The following is a 19,366-nucleotide window of genomic DNA, read 5'->3' as shown; positions in this document are numbered from 1 at the left end:
CACAAATATGTCATTTTGAGCAGTATAGCAATATCTACCCGTGTTTTTGATCTTTTGGGAACTGTTTTAGATATCAAATATTAATGTTGATAGTACCCGACATTAAGGTGCTTCGAATGTATATCGCTTCTCCATCTTATTTGCGGTGTTACTGTTGTAGAGGTCTCCAAAATTTGGACTTTTGTGAGATTGTAGTATCTTTAATTTGCAACACTGAATAATAAATGAAATATTGTATGTTTTTGTTTAATATATAGATTTAAAATTTGTTGTAACTTAACGTAGTGTCACTTGAAAAACTAAAGATGTACAACTTTATGCTTTGTCGATAATACCATTAATCTGGTGGAATTACAGAGTTTTTTTTAATTATGTCCCTCTACCGATATTAGCATGTTGCAAAATTCCAATGTTATTTTATTTATTAATTTCAAAGTTCCAAGTGCCTTTCAAAATAAGTGCTCCACCCTGTGTACATATTTAATACTTTCCCTGTCGTAAGTGCATTTTTTTAAGGATTTGTAAATCTCCCAAACTCCATAACTGTACCGTATATATTTTCCTCATTTTTATTGTTACTTTTGTAGCTTTTTTCTTAAAGACATTAAGCTTGACTTTATAGTGTTTCTTACCCTGCCAGATGTCTTCTGAATGATATTCTGTTTTGCTGTTGTATGTATAACTATAGAAGTGTTAAAAATGTCCCTTTTTGCACCACCTAGAATTGTGTAACAGATAGATATCAAAACGGTTTGTATTTATATGAATAAATCACAAAAACAACTGGGATTAGCAAAAAAGAAACTTGTAATTCACTTTGTCTCAAACGAAAAAAATTGTCAAACCGATGTTTTAAAGATGTTATAAATGTTATATTATTAAAAAGAAATTCTTGGAAAACAACGTAGACATATAACGTTGTTTAAAAAAATGCACGATTGGGAAAACATGAAGAATTCTCCAAATTGAAAAAATTAAGTTTGAAGTGAGTGGCCTAGAATACAACGGATGTAAATTCAACGTAAACCAAGTCCAAATTAACTACAAAAACGTGTAATTAATTATTATTTACATTAGTAGCTACAATTAATAGTTTACAAATTAAATACTTCTGTTTTTGGTTTGAAGACAAGAACAATGTTAGTTCTCGAAACGTTGCACGACGTAGATTTCACCTGACTGATTGCCCAAAAACTACTATATTCAAATTAATTCTGTTTTACTAATAGATGTTGAGTTCTGTTGAATAACTGAAAAACTAAAATGCAAAAAATATTGTCATTTAATATTATCCTTGAGGTTACGTTTCCTCTGTAAGTGGTTCATTAATTATATCGCCTGCATTCAAAAAGTGTCAAAATTAAATTTGTATCATTATATTTAAAGACAACTGAGGCTCCAAAAAGTGCTTGTTAAAAAACACCTGGAGGGACAACTCTTAGGGACCAGGGCCCTACCAACCGGTTTGGACTACTCATTATTCCTCCATTTCTAGACAGGAGCTGGCTGCCTCTTTCTTTCAAGTAGGTCCCCAGTTGTCCTCACGATGTTAGGTTGAAGACGAAATGCCAACACCATTTGTTAAATACGAACGGTAACGCATCTCCCTTCGGACCAAACCTGGCACTGCTTGACTTCGTTGTTTTCACTAGAAGTGGCATTCCTATGCGGCTAAGATGTTGTCAAAAATGTCTTGTTGAATTATACTACTTTGTTTACGCTTTAGACATGGAAAGTGTTAAATATTTACTCCTTTCAGTACTATTATCTATGTACTCACTTCTCAAAATCTATGTTGTAGTATTACATTTTTCTTTAGATAGTAGTAGTTTATAATAATAGTAGTTATGGTGGAGGACTTAGTGTGTTATATGTTTATACATAAAAACAACATTATCTATTTTGATCTTTTATTTAGAGAAATAGTATTATTTACTTAACACAAGCTTCACTTCTTACACTGAAAATTTATGTATTCTTCTTCAAAACTTGTGTTTATGTATTCTTAAAACTTGTAAACATCTGCTACATAACGTATTAGACTTCTTTTGTACCTTTTACCTAAAAGTAATAATAATAATAATAACAAATAAGATAAAACACATAAGGCAATAAGTAAGAGAATTTCTTTACTTGCATGCCGAATAAGGATCAAGTTGTTAACTCTATCACTTATTTATTTATTTATTTATTTATGTATTTATTCAATGTGAGCTTATCGTCACGTTTTGTGGATAAGTTAAGCAATTAAGAAAGATAAAAGGAAAACTAATCCCAAAACCCACAAAAGTAAGTGTACAAAGGTTCATGCTGCAAATCTCAAATTGTTTCGAAAGATTATTTTAAAATGATTTCTTATGCACTTCAAAGTTTCTGTAAGTTGCCCTGATCTATGTTAAAAATGCTTTATCCGTCGTTATGTAAAACGACTGAAGATACGTGTGCCAAATTGACCTGTCAGATTTTGTTTTTGTTGAAATAAAAGTTCTGATAATCTTAAAATTGTTAATTACTTGTAACTTAATTTTGAGAACACGTCTCTTCTTGATCATAAAATTTAGTCTGATTTTATTGATATTTTAAAATTAGTATATGGTATATACGGTACAACTATTAATATTTCATTGTCCATGAAGTAGAAGAAATATAACTTTAATTATTTTGAGATCGATTAGAATTCTTTTCAATATAGTATCAAAAATATGAATGAGGTCATATATTCTTTTCTGGTTGTTAGATGAACGTTCTTCAAGTCCGTTTCGGCTCTGCTAGTAACATATGACTTTACTAAAGTTTGTAAGCAAATTTTCAATTGCGAACCAAACCATCAATTTTGCTGTTGAACAAAACAGCTTGAAATACAAGTTATTTCCAACACTTTCCAACACATAATTAGTAATATTGATGAGGCCATACCACATGCTTCTCCTAATTAGACAAACAGCATGAAGATACTTGCCATTTATATGGTCAATGTATATTCCACACTTTCTTTACATTAGTTATATCATGCATATCTATATAGTCTTGGCGTAGGCATAACAAATTTTCCGTTCTTCACATACGGTATATAAATTGTTGAAAATTCTTAAAATTTACCTTAAGAGTCTGACATATTAAAAATAATACAAAATTTACCATTTTTCTTTTGCTTGTTTATTCAGAAGTGAAAGGAGATAATAAAATGCAACTTACCACAATCAGTGATAATGTTATTCTACAACACAAAATATGAACCTGAAGAATTTTCAGTGTTGCTATCCATAGAAATTACAGTGTTGCCAGAATAATAATCCTCCCAAAATCTAATTTTAAGGCAGCAAACTCAATTGCATTTAATTACGTAACATGTTGGTTTGGTATCCTGTGAACTACTTTTTAAATAACATTATTATTTAATTTTAATAAACAAAATAGTTTTGACATACAATTATTATTTAATTTTAATAACTATGTTAAAACTATTTTGTTTATTACAAACTAAATACAATTATTATTAAAAAGGTAGTTCATAGGATTCCAAGGTAATATTACAACACAAAATTCTTCAGGTTCATATTTTCTGTTGTAGAATAACATTATCTATGATTGTGGTAAGTTGCATTTCATTATCTCCATTCACTTATGAAAAACAAATAAGAGAAAAATGTTGTATTATTTTTATATGTCATGCGTATTTTGCTTTTGAAAACAAAATTTTCCGACGGTATAGCGCTCTGGTAATGAGTTATCTTTTTCATTTCTTTTAGTTAGTCCTAACCACTTTGAACCCACAGTTCCTACTACCAATCAAGTAAAATGCACCAAATAATTTCGATACATTGATCCAGTTTGTTTCTATCAGTATGATTTTTTAATATTCTTACCAATATAAATGAAATAATAAATTATTACAACGTTCGTTATGTTTTTATAACAGCCCAAATTCGGGAAAGATAACGAATTTATTTATAGAATTTATAATTTATTTGCGGAAAGAACTCACTATATTCATAGGAAATCTGTACATTTTCATGTGATTAAAGCAAACATGTGAAAAAGAAAAAAGTGTACAGGATACTTCTAATATATTTAATATACATTTAGAGCCATCTGAAAACTGAACTAGAACTCTTACAGATTTAAATAGAAAAGTGGTTGTGAAGAGTTCACATTGATTAAATGAGTCCAAATACAGAAATCTTTAAAATCAGAATGATGCATGTGAAAAATTTTAGAAATCCAAGGAATGAATAAATATTCAAAATTTTTAATTATTTCACAGGAATTAAAATTATATTTTACATCTGACTATAACTTATTAATTTACGTAATAACTGTAATAACCTATTAATTTACGTTTTTCATGTAATAAATGCAGATACTTAAAGTTAGGTTTTCTAGGACAGTGGTTCCTAATCTGGGGACGTGAAAAGCGAACAAGGGGGTGGGGGTGCAAGCTAACTAACTCTATGATCTATGGAACCCAGAAGTTCAATGCCGCGTTCACAAAAGCTCTCCACTGACTTCTATCCTTAGCCAACTGGATCCTATTTCTGCGAGATCTATCTTAATATTGTCTTCCCATCTGCGCCTAGGTCTTCCTAATGGTCGTTTTCCGATTGGTCTTCCAGTTAAAACTTTGAGAGCATTCCTGCTTTCTTTCATCCTGGCTACATGACCTGCCCACGTGAACCTCCTAGACTTGATAATCCTAATAGTATTTGGTAAGGGGGTGCAAGCTACATTCATAATTACAACAATATTAAAAATGTTTTAATAAACACGTGGTAAATGAAATACCGTACCAACATAAAATAATTATCGAATAAGAATTGGGATTTGATTAAGAACAAAGCTGGTAAATAATAATAATAATAATAATAATAATAATAATAATAATAATAATAATAATAATAATAATAATAATAATAATAATAATAATAATAATAATAATAATAATAATTTAATTTAATTTAATTTAATTTAATGTAATGAGTTACATATTTAAAGTGCTAAGAACAACGTTAGCCAGATATAGCACTATACTGTGGTCACGCACGTAGTCAAAGGGGGTTCGGGGGTCCGGACCTCCCCCCCCCCCTTCGAGACCAGAAATGAAAAACTAAGGAAGGATGAAACAAAATGAAATGAGAAAAGGAAGGATCAGCATTAAAAATAAGAAAAAATATAGAGCTTTTGGTTATTCATTCTTATGAAGAGATTTGTATTACTTGCAATACATGGTAGCGAAGTGAGCGAGATATCCTGGAAGAGTCAGGGAATTTGAAATTTCTAGAAAAGTTACAGAATTCTCAGAATTTCTGCTACTAGTCAGGGAGATTTCAAGCTTCCGAAAGCATAGTGCCGTTGTGTAACAGCGTGAACATTTTTTTTATCATAATTTTTCGTCATCGCATCCTTGCAGTATCAAACATGTTATTTCAAATACAATTTTCTACTGCTCCTTTAACCTGTCATTTGAAACAGACAGTAGTTGACGGAATAATAAAAACAAAAATTTATATGGAAAGAAAGTTCTGTTAACATTTGATTCAACAGAGAAAGAAACTCAGATATTGTAAAATATTTTACAAGACATTATTGAGTATGTACTTTTTATAAGAGTTGGTCATAATGAAAGAAAAATTGTTATATTTGAACAAACAGACGAAGGACGTAAATATCATTTAATCTTTTTTAATACGTTTTTTTTTTTTATTTTACTCGAGATTTCTTCGTAGTTCGTTATTAAAATACTTACCGACATATCCTCATTTTATTGTCCTAACAAACCAATATATGTTGATAGTAAAGTAGTTTAGATTGATCGAGCTCCTGGGCCTTCAGTATTTCATGTCACGTCCCCCCCCCCCCCGCCGTTACGAAATCCTGGTTAAACGAACCAATATAGGTTCCAGTAAAATAGTTTAGAATGATCAAGACCCTCGTGTGATGACCAACGTATTTCATGTCACGGACCCTCCCTCCTTCACGAAATCCTGGCTACGTGCCTGCTGTGGTAATTACATATAGTAAACAAATACATTTGTGTCCAACATTGGTATGAAGTACAAAACTTGGTGTTGAATACCATACATAAGTATCATCGTGGTATACATAAAAACAGTCATATATAGTAAAATAAAATATAATAAAAGAACTAAAATAGCTTTAATCATCAGGATTAGATTTGTTTTACGCTAAAATATGCGACTAAATTGCGTAGAAAATAGAAGCGTGTATGAACTATTTGTTTAAGATGTTAACACATAATACATAGTAATAAAAATTCATCATATACGCTTCTATTTTTTTTTTATTTTATCTCGGATTCTGTTTGTCTGTTATTAAAAATACTAATTAAATTACATAAAATGAATGCTTTGCACTATTTGTACACAACAAGTTTGTTTTTGTTATACCGTAAGTTGGTGCTCTGAGAAATGTTATTAACTATGTACTGACTGTATAATTTGTTTTCTAATATTGAGACTACAAATGTCAATGTTTGCTGTTCTCTTCTTCGTGGTAAAACATATAAACTAAAGACATCTAGTAATCGCTCATAGTCACAGTAGTATTGATATAAATGTTAGTGAAAATATGCACTTTTAATTTTTTTTCTGTACACATTATTCTATTAATCCTTATCCGAATCGTAGTTGCAAACTCAAGTTTAGATCTGACAAGAGTTTTGTACAGCTTTACATATGTTCATAGTTTCTGAAGCTAGATTGATTTCTAAGTAAATTGCCAATTACTATGTTTGCATTCACATGAACACTGAGTCAAATGTTACACCAAGATCCTTGACGGATTCTAGCTTATCTATGGATTTACTATTTATGCTATATTTAATCACTATTTGATGAGATCTGAGTATGTTACATGTTTGCATTTACTACTATTTATACTCATGGCGTTATCACAAGTCCCCTTATAGATACCATCTAATGAATTCTGAATACATGTTATGTCATTTATAATAGTCACTATTCTAAAAAAGTTTTATATCGTCAGCATATAATAAAACATTTTCATTTTCGAGGGTGTGAGCTATATTATTAATGAAAACTGTAAATAATAATGGTTCTAAGACTGAACTTTGAGGAATACCCTTTAAAACATTCTCTTCTTTTGATAAAACGTTATTAGCTTTTGAACCACGTGATAAACCTAAAAGAGCCAACTTTTGTAATAACAAAGAATGCAGTACTATATCAAATACTTTTTACAGGTCAATATATATGACATCAGCTTGTTTATTGCCGCTGATGCTTCGTATCTATAATCTGTAATTTCTAATAATTTTCTTGTTATCGACTTGTTTTAAACAAACCCATGTTGTTGTTCAACTACAAGTGATTTGAATGGAAATGACAAATATTCATAAATTAACGTTTCGAATATCTTTTCGAAGGAATTTAGAATAGTAATTGGCCTATAATTACTACGAGTTATTTTGTCTCCTCCTTTGAACATTGGTATTATAATAGATTTTTTCCAGTATCCCGGAAAAACTCCTGTTCGCAAGAAGTATTATATATATCTGCTAGGGCTAGTGCAGTATTGTTGACACATGCTTTGATTACACAATTTGGTATGTGATCCTGGGCAATCGATTTGGTATATAATTAATAATAATAATAATAATAATAATAATAATAATAATAAAATAATAATAATAATAATAATAATAATAATAATAATAATAATAATAATAATAATAATAATAATAATAGAATTTGAATTTATTCATTGGAGTGACCACAGCCTAAGCCATAATTGGTCATAAATATACGAATAAGATACAATGGAGGATTGTATCATAGTAAATACAAAATAAAACAAAATAAACAAATTAAAAAGAAATAATACATCAAAATGTTTCAGCCAAATACAAATTTATGTGTTATACATGAAGTTAATGAAACCTTTGATTACAAAGTAAAATTTCACCATTACCTTCATTCACATATATATTAAATTGAAAACTGTGATATAATGTATAAGAAAGTGAACTAAAATGAACACTAATAAAATTAAAGAACATTTCATAAGAATATATATAACAAAGGACATGATTAGATAAAAATAAACGTACATCAGACGAAAGACAATTGGGATTTCATAGACAGGGGCCGCGGTGGCTCAGTGGTAAAGCGCCAGCTCTGGTAAAGCTCTGATGCTTGGGGTCCCTGAGGTTCGATCTCTGCTCGCGCCAAGTGAACTTTGTAGTGGACAAAACCGTGTGGGTAGGTTTCTTCGGGGTTCTCCCGTTTCCTCCCACTTTCTTCATTCCACCATTTCATTCATTTCTCATTATCACCGTCTCCTTTAGCCTAACCGCAATAACCATGGGACGTAAAACTCGAAAGTGTTCATTTCATTTCAATTTCATAGAGAATATACCAGACAGAACAACGGCGAATTTATATATTTACTATATTGTTTTCTTACGTAAAGCAAAATTTACATTAAAAAGATCGATTCTTCGAGATTTCTTGTTTATATTCTCTACACTAATAAATAGTGGAGTACCAATTAATTTGTTATTACATAAAATAGATCGATAGTCCCTGGGGTTATGCGAAGGAACTCTGATATATAGATGATCAATTAGGTTCATCCTAGTATGTATTACATCTTGAGTAAGCATGATTTGCCTCACAAGCAAAGGGTACGATATCATGACTCGAGTTGCGCAATAAGAGTTATACTGTGTATCCTTAAAGAGCATCAAGTAGCTAGTTAGTTAACTACCAAGTTACTAGCTGCATTCCGCCAATAGGGAAAAAAGTGATGGGACTTCAAAGGTAACATAGGGGTCTATGGCAAACGTAAGAAAAATAGCGTTTGTCCCGTCTTTCCTATGTATTCAATATTTGGGAAAGTGAAATAGCGATTCCAATGATATGTTCAAGCCACACAGTTGATGTGGAAAGTAGAAAAGATCAAATGATCCAAACAAAAGGAGTTTGTATAACGTGCACATCTAACAACAATTAACAAAGATAATGAGCTTTCCGACAAATTTGTTCGTACGAATGCCACATTCACGAAGAAATTGATCGCGGCTGGGTGCAGTTTCCTGGATGTGTGCTTTTTCCGTTCTTCCAAGAAATTTGTGAAATTCGTCACTGACACAATTCCAGGACACGAACATCTGGCACCGTGACAAGTTCTTGAATCTCCAATCCTTTACGCTGTATCAGTTCTGTGCCCCCCTGTTCCGCAACATGGTCCGATTTGCTCTCTACCAAGCAGGATACCTGGATGTCGAAAAGGAAGCATTCCAGACTACCATTCAGTACTGCTTCGACTCCCTTACCAGTGAATTGTGTTATCACTGCCAGTTAATGGCCATTGTAAGATAAACACCTTGTACCTAGGTACAAACTACTTTTGTTTGTATCATTCGATCCTTTTCTATTCTCCACATCAACAGTACTCTATGGTTTGAACATGTCATTTGAATCGCTATCTCACCTTCTCAAATATTGAATGCATAAAAAATACGAGAGAATCGCTTGTACCTAGGTGTTCTTGTGTTCTAGAATGTTGAGTAGAAATCGCTATCTCACCTAGATCTGCGTGTACCTTTCTTGTGTTTGCCATAGACTCCAATGTTACCTCTGAAGTCCCATCACTTTTTCTCTATTAGCGGACTGCAACTAATAACTTGGCAATTAACGACCTATTTGATCTCTTTAAGAATATATAACACTTATTGGGTAACTCGAGTCCTGATATCGTACCCTTTGCCTGTCAGGTTTCTCAGAGAGAGAGAGAGAGCAATTCAAATAAATAAATAAATAAATAAATAAATAAATAAATAAATAAATAAATAAATAAATAAATAATAATAATAATAATAATAATAATAATAATAATAATAATAATAATAATAATAATAATAATAATAATAATAATAATAATAATAATGCACTACAGTCGTATGCTTAAGTTTTGATAAAATGTAAGTGCGTGAGAATTATTATTGTTGAAGATTTCAGAATTTAATATTTCATCTAAATCACAAAAAGGTCAGACTAACGAGCAGAAAGAAAGAGAGTGTTAAGTATTCAGGATTCACAAGGGGTCACCAGGAAAACAAGGTTGGGAACCAGTGTTCTAGAATGTTGAGTAGAACTCATACTTCAACGTGTTTTAACTTACTACTCTTGCATTCGTCTGTTTCTTTAGTTTCTTCTTACTCGTAGAAGGTAAAGTATGTTTTCTTCATTTGTATCTTTCTTCATCACTGTTCTTATGTTTATAGGAATCTTCAACCTTATGAAGCACTTAAACCTTCATTTTAGTTGGTATATATATATATATATATATGGACGGACTCAGGGTAAAAGGTAACAAGTCATTTTTATTCATTTTTCAGGAGAGTCATCTTATTCCCTTTTACCAAGTGTGGATTCCATTGTAGCTTAATTATTCCCTTTTGCATGTCCCTTGTATTTGTTTTTGGTCACGTTTTTTTCATAGGGCTTTTCATACAAAAAAGCGCCATTTAAAATACTACAACTCTGTGTTAAAAACCGAAAATTGTAAAAAAGTTACTTGTTATCTTTTACCCTGAGTCCGTCCATATATATATATATATATATATATATATATATATATATTATTGTATCCATTTTCTTTTGTCTGTATCCCATTATTGATTCTGTTTAAGAACACATTTTGTTTCTCGGGGCAGCGGTGTCTCAGTGGTAGAGCGTTCACGTCTGGTGCTTGGGGTCCCGAGTTTGATCTCAGGTGAACTTTGTGGTGGACAAACACTGTGTGGCGTGGGTTTCCTCGGGGTTCTTCCGTTCCCTCCCACTTTCTTCATTCTACCATTTCATTCATTTTCATAATCACCGTCTCCTTTATCCTAGCCGGCATAACCATGAGACGTAAAACTCAAAGATTTCATTTCATTTTGTTTTGTTTCTACAAATTGAAATTAATTCTATTCATGTAATTTTAAGTTATTCACTACACTGTCGAATTACAAAATACATAAAGATTTTTATTTATTATGTCCAGGGTGGATTGATTTAAATCAGTCTGATTTAAATCACGATTTAAATCTCTTGATTTTTTAAAATAAAAATCGTTGATTTAAATCAAATTCCGAAATAATTTAAAGTGAAAATTAGTAAAGTCCCGTTTCTGTTCTGTCATTTTGATTATGGAAGATGATAATCATAATACAATGAGACTCAAATGTACAGTATGTACAGCATAGTATGAAAACAAGTGTCATGCAGAGAATGATTAGGGGAAATCCCGTTTTGTACGGGTAACAGGGCAATCCTGTTTTCTTCTCTTCGTAACATAGGGTTAATATCGTAAATCGTTAACTATTCCAACGGGGAAATCACCATCGACATTTAAGATGAAGATTCTTTTGTGTACGCGTCTATATATTTGTTCCCAGATAAAAGGGCGTATTTAGAAGTGTCCTATCCCCTCTCCGAAATTTTTTAGATTTTGTAACTTTTGGCAAAATTTATGTAATTGGTTCCCCAAGCTAGTTACAATTTCCTTAAAAATATGCCCCTGCCAAATATCAGTAACTTTTGTTGAAAAAAGTGTCACTTTGATACAGGCCCGTATCCACGGGGGGACTAGGGTGGGCCGCCCCCCTAAATTTTTGCTTGCCCCCCCTAAAATTTTCACGGTAGGCTTGCAAATGAACTATAATATGGTGATGAACTATACTATGGTTGGATCGCCCCCCTAATTTCTACATTTTTGGGCTGGCTACCCGCCTGCTTTAATAAGCGTTGCTGTACTTTTTCCTTAACGCTTAACCTTTTTAGGTGATAGGATAAAATCTTCATTATTCGATTAAAAAAGTACCAATAAAGCTTTTTACTTCGTTTTTTCAGGACTGAAGGCATTGTAGAGCACGTTACATATGCGTTCACGCCTCTCTGCGTCGAGACATAGGATGTGATGACGTCATAAATTTAAAAAAGATATTATTTGTTGTGCCTATTTTTAGGCCTATTATTTTTTGGCGACACTACATTTTGCATTCAAAAGACTGAAATTCTGCACACTTAGTATTTTTCAGATGATTTCAGATCTCTGCGTGAAAACAGGGGGATCCAGAAAGGCAAAATGTAAAAAAAAAAAAAAATAAAATAAAAAAATAAAATAAATAAATAAATAAATAAATGACGAACCATGATCTTAGGATAAATAGGGATGTCTCAGGAAACTGTTACTTGAGATTCTGTTTTATACGGGAATCTGGGGTATTTGGGGATATTATTTTTCGCGGGCTTACTTTTGATAAAAGACACATACATTAACCACTAATTCCTATCACGACCCCCCATTTTATAATATTATTTTACCAGCAACCCCCTTATACTACTGATTAATGTGGAATCCGAACCACATGAGCTCCCTCCGGGAATCGAACCCCGGTCTCCCACGCCAAAGGTGCGTACGCTAACCACTTAGTCACGGAGGAGCTCCAGATCCTGTTGTTGCTCTATTTGTTGTTCTTAACAGGATGTATAAAAATAAGAATATGCCTATCAGATCAAAATTCAAAATAATATTTAAAAATATATTTAGATATTAGATTCTAATTATATTTATCTCTTCGCTTATCTTTGCGACCCCTCAGGTTGAGAAACCCTGCAGTAGAGCAGTGGGGAGAGCTAGTAGAGAGTGATTATGCATGTTTTAACACAAGGAATGTGAATTAAATAGATATAACAATGCTATAAAGTTTATACTAACATAAATCATAATGAACATAATATTTTAAAGGTTTCGGCAGTGACATAGTGCCAGTTGGTCCAGATATTGGGGTAAGACTGGAGGATGACCCCACCCAGGTGATTCCAAGCACTCTGTACCCATTGGAGATGTTCAATCAGTCGGATGAAAGTGAAGACGACAATGAAGATGAAGGAGTAGAATCAGATGCAGTTCCGAGCATCGCAGTGGTCGATCATTGTGAACCAGGGACCAATGAATTTACAGCTCCTGTTCTTCGACAGGTTGGCCACCGGCAAATGTTGGTGCTGGATGGAGACGATTTTTCCATGCATGGTAAGTAGCTGCTGACCATTTGTGTGAAACAATGTTTTTGCTTCTGTATAACTTGTTGAAGCAATCGCAGAATACTTGGTTTGAGTATGTACAGTCAGCGACAAAATTACGTATGATGAAATTAGTTTCGTAAATAACTTCAGAATGGAAGGACAATTTGAGTCAGTAAACTATAAAGAATGTAATTTTCTGTACATTTCAGTCATACCACCTTTATTCCCAAATTAAATTTTACCAAACCGAAAAAACTTTTGTCGCTGACTTCAACATTTTTGTCGCTAACTTCAATAGTTTTGTCGCTGACTTCAATACTTTTGTCGCTGATTTCAATACTTTTGTCGCTGACTTCAACACTTTTGTCGCTGACTTCAACACTTTTGTCACGGACTTCAATACTCTTGTCGCTGACTTCAATACTTTTGTCGCTGACTTCAATAGTTTTGTCACGGACTTCAACACTTTTGTCGCTGACTTCAATAGTTTTGCCGCTGACTTGAACACTTTTGTCACGGATTTCAACACTTTTGTCGCTGACTTCAACACTTTTGTCGCTGACTTCAATAGTTTTGTACTTTTGTCGCTGACCTGAACACTTTTGTCACTGACTTCAATACTTTTGTCGCTGACTTTAATATTTTTGTCGCTGACTTCAATACTTTTGTCGCTGACTTTAATACTTTTGTCGCTGACTTCAATACTTCTGTCGCTGACTTCAACACTTTTGTCGCTGACTTCAATACTTTTGGGGCTGACTTCAACACTTACCTGAATTCGAGTATTTTCGTCTTCATTTAAATGCTTACATTTCAACAAGACAAAAAAAAAAAAAAAAAAAACTTTTCAACACAATGGATAACATTACATATTACATATGAATCACATAATATATTTTTTTTTTCATAGTTCAATACAATATACACAAAATTTAAGTCTTTCTTTCACTATAATGCTTGTAAGTCAACAGAAGAAATGTCGCACACCATAGAATAACGTTTAACGAACACTGTATTTTGGAAATACATACTTGAAGAGCTCAATTCTTCTCTCTAACGAAAACAGAGGATATTTCCTTGTTCAATTTTAGTTTTTGTTAACTAAAACACAAACTTACTGTCCTAATTGCTCCAGTGAAGGTGATTTGTTGAAATACAAGAATCCCATTGTATGACCCCACAACTCGGCAAATTCAAAATCATAATCTGGGAAACCCTTGGAAATCGGGAGGAGCTACAATCTAATTTCAGCCCTGTCTACCTGAGATTACGACTGAGATATCCCGTGCACTACCGTTACCAATGATTCGTTCAATCTGTCCGTTCGACACTGGGACGATTTTCTCCTCCGGCAAGATGTTCCTTCACAAAGTAATGTCTAACTTTATATGTAAGATACTGCCAACGAAGGATTTATTTGTTCCTTACCTAATCACAACCCATTAATAAGGGAAAGAGATCTTAACTAGCAATTGAAGCACCAGGGAAGCTATGTGTTTGAACCTTGTCATTCAGGAATTTTGCCTGATACAACAGCGAGCCTTTGTAACATCCTTATTCGTTAAACCATGCATGTACTTTATGTCCGTCAGCTCTTGATTTGAATACATTAAACCATGCATGTACTTTGTGTCCTCAGCTCTTGATTTGAATACAAAGTCCAAACATGTCCATCAAGAGACACATTTCATACGGCCCTTTTCGTGGCACATTGACGATCTACCACCTGGTCTCATCGTTTGTCCTAAGAAACGACATCCTACAATAAGGCATGAATGAATTCCTCGTAAAACCATTTTGTTCCTACCACTTGTTTGGTTGCATTATAAGGATTTGTGTTCTGGCCGCCACACTCAACTGATGTACGAGGGACATTCAATAAGTAAAGAGACAAATTGCTATAGCTCAATAAAGATTTATTTGAATCTTTCAAAACTAAGGCTATTTTTCAATATAATCAGAATCACCCTTTACAGTTATGCATTTGTCCCATCTTTCTTGCAGCTTCCTAATTCCCTTGGCGAAGAAATCTTTCGATTTACCCCGAAGCCACCTTTGCACCGCTGCCTTAACTTCCTCATTGTCTGGGAACCCATCTGGCACACGTTTTTCTGTACTTTAAAATGTTCCTAATGACATTGTGAACAGTTCCAACACTTACTTGAACTTCCTCAGCTATCATTTCAACAGTAATTCTTCTGTTATCACGAATAAGTTCGTCAATCATCGATTCCAACGAAGAACCAGAAACTTCCACTGGACGTCCACATCGGGGTTCATCACCTACACTTGTTCGACCACTTTTAAACCGATCAACCCACTTGTACACATTCGCACGGTTCATACAACTGTCACCGTACTGTCTCAACATTCGAGAAAAAAAATTCACTTGGTTTTACACCTTCTGCGACTAAAAACCTAATGATTGAGCGCTGTTCTTCTAAGGTGCAATCTTCTAGAGGACTTGCCATGATGAATTGATATTTTTGAAGTTATGTTGACATAAAATTACGAAACAGCAGATCAGAGCATATCCCAAGGTTGCCAGCTAACACCCTTGAAAAAAAAAATTAGTGTTAAAAATATAGACTTTGTCTCTTTACTTATTGAATGATCCTCGTATATTGTATAGAAGTTTTCAATAGCCTACCCATCTGTAACACTTCTAAATATACGATATCAATTTTGGGAGCATTATATATGAAAATCTTGAATAACATTCTTACTAATGCCCAGTGGCGTATTTACGATTTTGTTTCGGGAGGGGCTTTGCTAACTTTCGGGGGGGGGGGCTTTGCCTGGAAATGTGAAAATTATGTAAGATATTTCATTTACTTTACTATACTAAGTAAGATTTCGGGGGGGGCTTAAGCCCGGAAGCCACCCCCCTAAATACGCCACTGCTAATGCCTATTTTTCCCTTTTTCTCTTTACAGAAAGTGTGTCTTATATCTGAAGGAAGAAGTGCATAAAACATTCAACAGAATATATAATTTAGCAAATACAAGGATTTTCTTTAGAATCATAGTGCCATTAGATATTTATACAAAGAACTAAAACTATTAAAATCAGTATTTAAAAAAATCAATATCAGAAAAGAAAAGCTGGGAGCTTAACAGTTACAAAGAAATAACGGTTGTGCAATGTTATGTAAATATGCGTATTATACATTCAATACTCGTTGTGTCTTATTATAATGTTAATATATGTGTAAGATATTTTTAAAGAATAGGATTATTATGATTTCTGTACAAAAAACATTTTTTAAAATAATTTTAAAAGATAAAAATATGTAAAAACGAAAATACTATGTAATTCTCATTCCTATTAGAATCTGTTATTATAGTGCAGGACACTCCGTAATATACTTCTCAGGTGATTGGTTTTGGAGTCAATTAGTATCTCTGACGAAAAAAGGTTATTTTTTACTATATATTGTGTGTGTTGATAACGTTATTGTTAACATGATTTGTACAGAATGTCTACATTTTTGTAATATTGTCGTTGATTTGATAATAAAAATTTTAAATATAACTTGTGAGTTGCTTGTTATTTGATCACCCAAACTGACACAGTAAAATCTGTTGAATAACTCCATTTCCTATTCAGGCATATAGACCATCGTGATATACGAGACATACGTACAATAACTTATCTTGATTCTCATGGTACCAAGGTATTTTCTACAACGTAGCATACAAAGGGGGTAGAGGAGGAGGGGAGAATTGTTGAACTAATAAAGGAAAACGTGTTTTTAAGCATCAATTTTAAGAGGTTGTATTAGATAACTATTCACAGTGTCTACTAAAATTCCAAAATGAAATTTCATGACTTTTTTCTGACCTATTCTTTCCCAAACCATAAAATTTAGTAACATTCACAAGAGCAAATTTGGGTGCGAATTGGGCCGAATTTTCATGCATGCGATAGAAGCGTGCTTTGCTTGCGATTTGGTAGCATCTAAAGCCAACTACAGACATTTTTTGGTGGTGAATTTTGACGTTTTATAGAACAAATTTTTCCAGTCTATAGCTACTTATATTTGTACAGATAAAAGAAAATCGTGACCCAAATGCTAAATTTCGTGACTTTTTCTTGACTTTCATAACTGTTATCTGATTTCGTGACATTTTCATGATTTTCGTGACCGATAGACACCCTGAATGGAACCCGGAGGTTCAATGCCACGTTCACAAAAGCTGTCCTTTGACTTCTATCCTTAGCCAACTGGATCCAGTTTTTATTTCGTTTTCCTATCTCTGAGAGATCCATCTTATTATTGTCGTCCCATCTGCGCCTAGATCTTCCAAATGGTCGTTTTCCGATTGGTCTTCGAGTTAAGACTTTGAAAGCGTTTCTACTTTCTTCCATCCTAGCTACATGCCCTGCCCACCTAAGCCTCCTAGACTCCTAGATTTGATGACCCTAACGATGTTTGGTAAACCGTATAAATTAAGTAGTTCCTCGTTATGAAGTTTCCGCCATTCCGCATTCCCGTTTCTTTTGGGTCCGAATATTCGTCTCAGGATTTTGTCCTCAAATACTTCCAGCATAATACTAGATATATTGTATTAGATAAGCATAACAAATAAAGTTTCATTCATAGGATATTTATCTTCAAGCTGTTGAAGGGAGAAATGGTGTCAGTGGCTCAGCGTTTACCTCTTGTGTATGTCATCCCTGGTTCGATCTCCGGCTAAGTAAGCTTGTAGTGGACAACATCGTTTTCTCGTGGTACTCCTGTTTCCTTCTACATTCCCATTCTACCAATTATTCCATTATTATTCACTTGCCTTAATCATCGATCTGCCTTAATCTAAAGGAGATAATCGTGAGATGTTAAACTAAAAAATTTCATTTCAAGCCAGGGCCGTAACTTGTGGGGGGCAGGGAAGCAACTGCTCCTCAGGGAAACTCCCCGCCATTTGAAGGGGGGCATTTTAAGACAAAATGTTCTTACTCCATATACGATAGGAACATGAAATTATAAATGAAGCATTTTAAAAAAAGGTTCATTACATTACATAAACAAAACAGCACACAAAAGTTAGGAGCCTGCCTTACTAAAAATAATACGAAATTTACCATTTTTCTTTTGCTTGATTATTCATCAGTTGTAACATCCTTACAGTGATTGGAGATTAAAAAAAAAAAATCTTTTCATACCCCCCACTCTTTCCTTTATTTTTTTTCATATAGATTTTTTGTGCTTTCTTAAGGTTCCTGTGAACTACCCTTGTCCGAGCACTTCGCCTTTTCGCCACCAGATGCTCACTTTTTCATTTAGCAATCACTGCTGGTACCTCTACTGGGAAGAACTGAAAGATCGTACCGCTCAGTTTGAATGTGTCCAGGATATCCACACTTGAAGTGGGCGGGGAGAGGAATCCAACAGTTTTTTTTTTTCGTGCACCTGCAGTCAGTCAGAGTCTATTTATACAAGCCGTGTTGTTCAGCCGCAGGGCAAAACCTCAACCATTGATGAGTAACATAAATCTTTTCTTTTTGCAGGTAGGAATAGAGTTTTGTACGAAAAACGGAAATTGGGTTGCAGAGAACGTCATTCACATCGCGTTGACAAATTATCTTTCGTACGTTTATCACATGAAACTCTTTTCTTTTTTTGATTATTACCAGAATATGAGATAAAAAGAACCTAAATGGTTCTTTGTATACAGAAAACAGACAAACAATACTAATATTTTCTTAGATATCAGTATTATATGATTTTTTTTTTCTGAAGTGTATGATGCATGAAAAATGGACAACATGAATTTTGACTTTTCTATTTGTCCCTATCCTTCTGAGTAGAGAGAATGATGTGGCGCAACTAAAGGGCCTGCAGGGCCCGCAACATTGAGAGGCCCAGAACAGAAAGAGGCCCATTTCAGTTTCGAAGTTAAACTTTATAATGTTAAGATGTTAAAAATTATGTGATGTTCCAACTATATCTCATTTTTACCTATGAAGACGGTAACACCTGAGCGATTATTTAGTAAATTAAATGCCAACAAAACTTTTACTGACCAGCGAAAACATTATGACCACTACTTTTTGAACGAAATCATCGGGCTGAGATAAGAGCTACAAGGCATAACACAACCGCGCGCCAAACACGACAAGAATCTCACTCGATTAGTCAGTGTGATGCTTGTGCCTTGAATGGGGAAGGACGACGATATATCAGGGTGACTAAGTGGCTGGGAGCTTCATTTCGGAATCAACGCGACTTGTCGAGTTTTCGCGATCTGCCGTGCTTATGTATTTCAAAGATGGGAAAAGAACAGTGAAACCAGCATCGAACCAAACAACAA

The 19,366-nt window shown here is 33.5% G+C and overlaps 1 protein-coding gene across 1 annotated transcript in view; it reads left to right on the top strand.

The window, feature by feature from the left end:
- Nucleotides 1-16,580, top strand: part of LOC145692669 (uncharacterized) — a gene marked incomplete in the record, with an annotated part of 211,323 nt that extends 194,743 nt beyond the window's left edge. Inside the window, 2 exon segments of the mRNA XM_081768044.1 lie at nucleotides 12,775-13,059; nucleotides 15,989-16,580. Coding sequence (XP_081624170.1) covers nucleotides 12,775-13,059; nucleotides 15,989-16,008 — 305 coding nt within the window.
- Nucleotides 16,581-19,366: the final 2,786 nt, after the last annotated feature.

The sequence above is a fragment of the Thermobia domestica genome, chromosome 8, assembly GCF_964235325.1.
Source record: "Thermobia domestica chromosome 8, izTheDome1.hap1.1, whole genome shotgun sequence".
Taxonomy (NCBI): Eukaryota; Metazoa; Arthropoda; class Insecta; order Zygentoma; family Lepismatidae; genus Thermobia; species Thermobia domestica.
The sequence above is the reverse complement of the archived record's forward strand: the minus strand, read 5'-3'. Positions and strand labels throughout refer to the sequence as shown.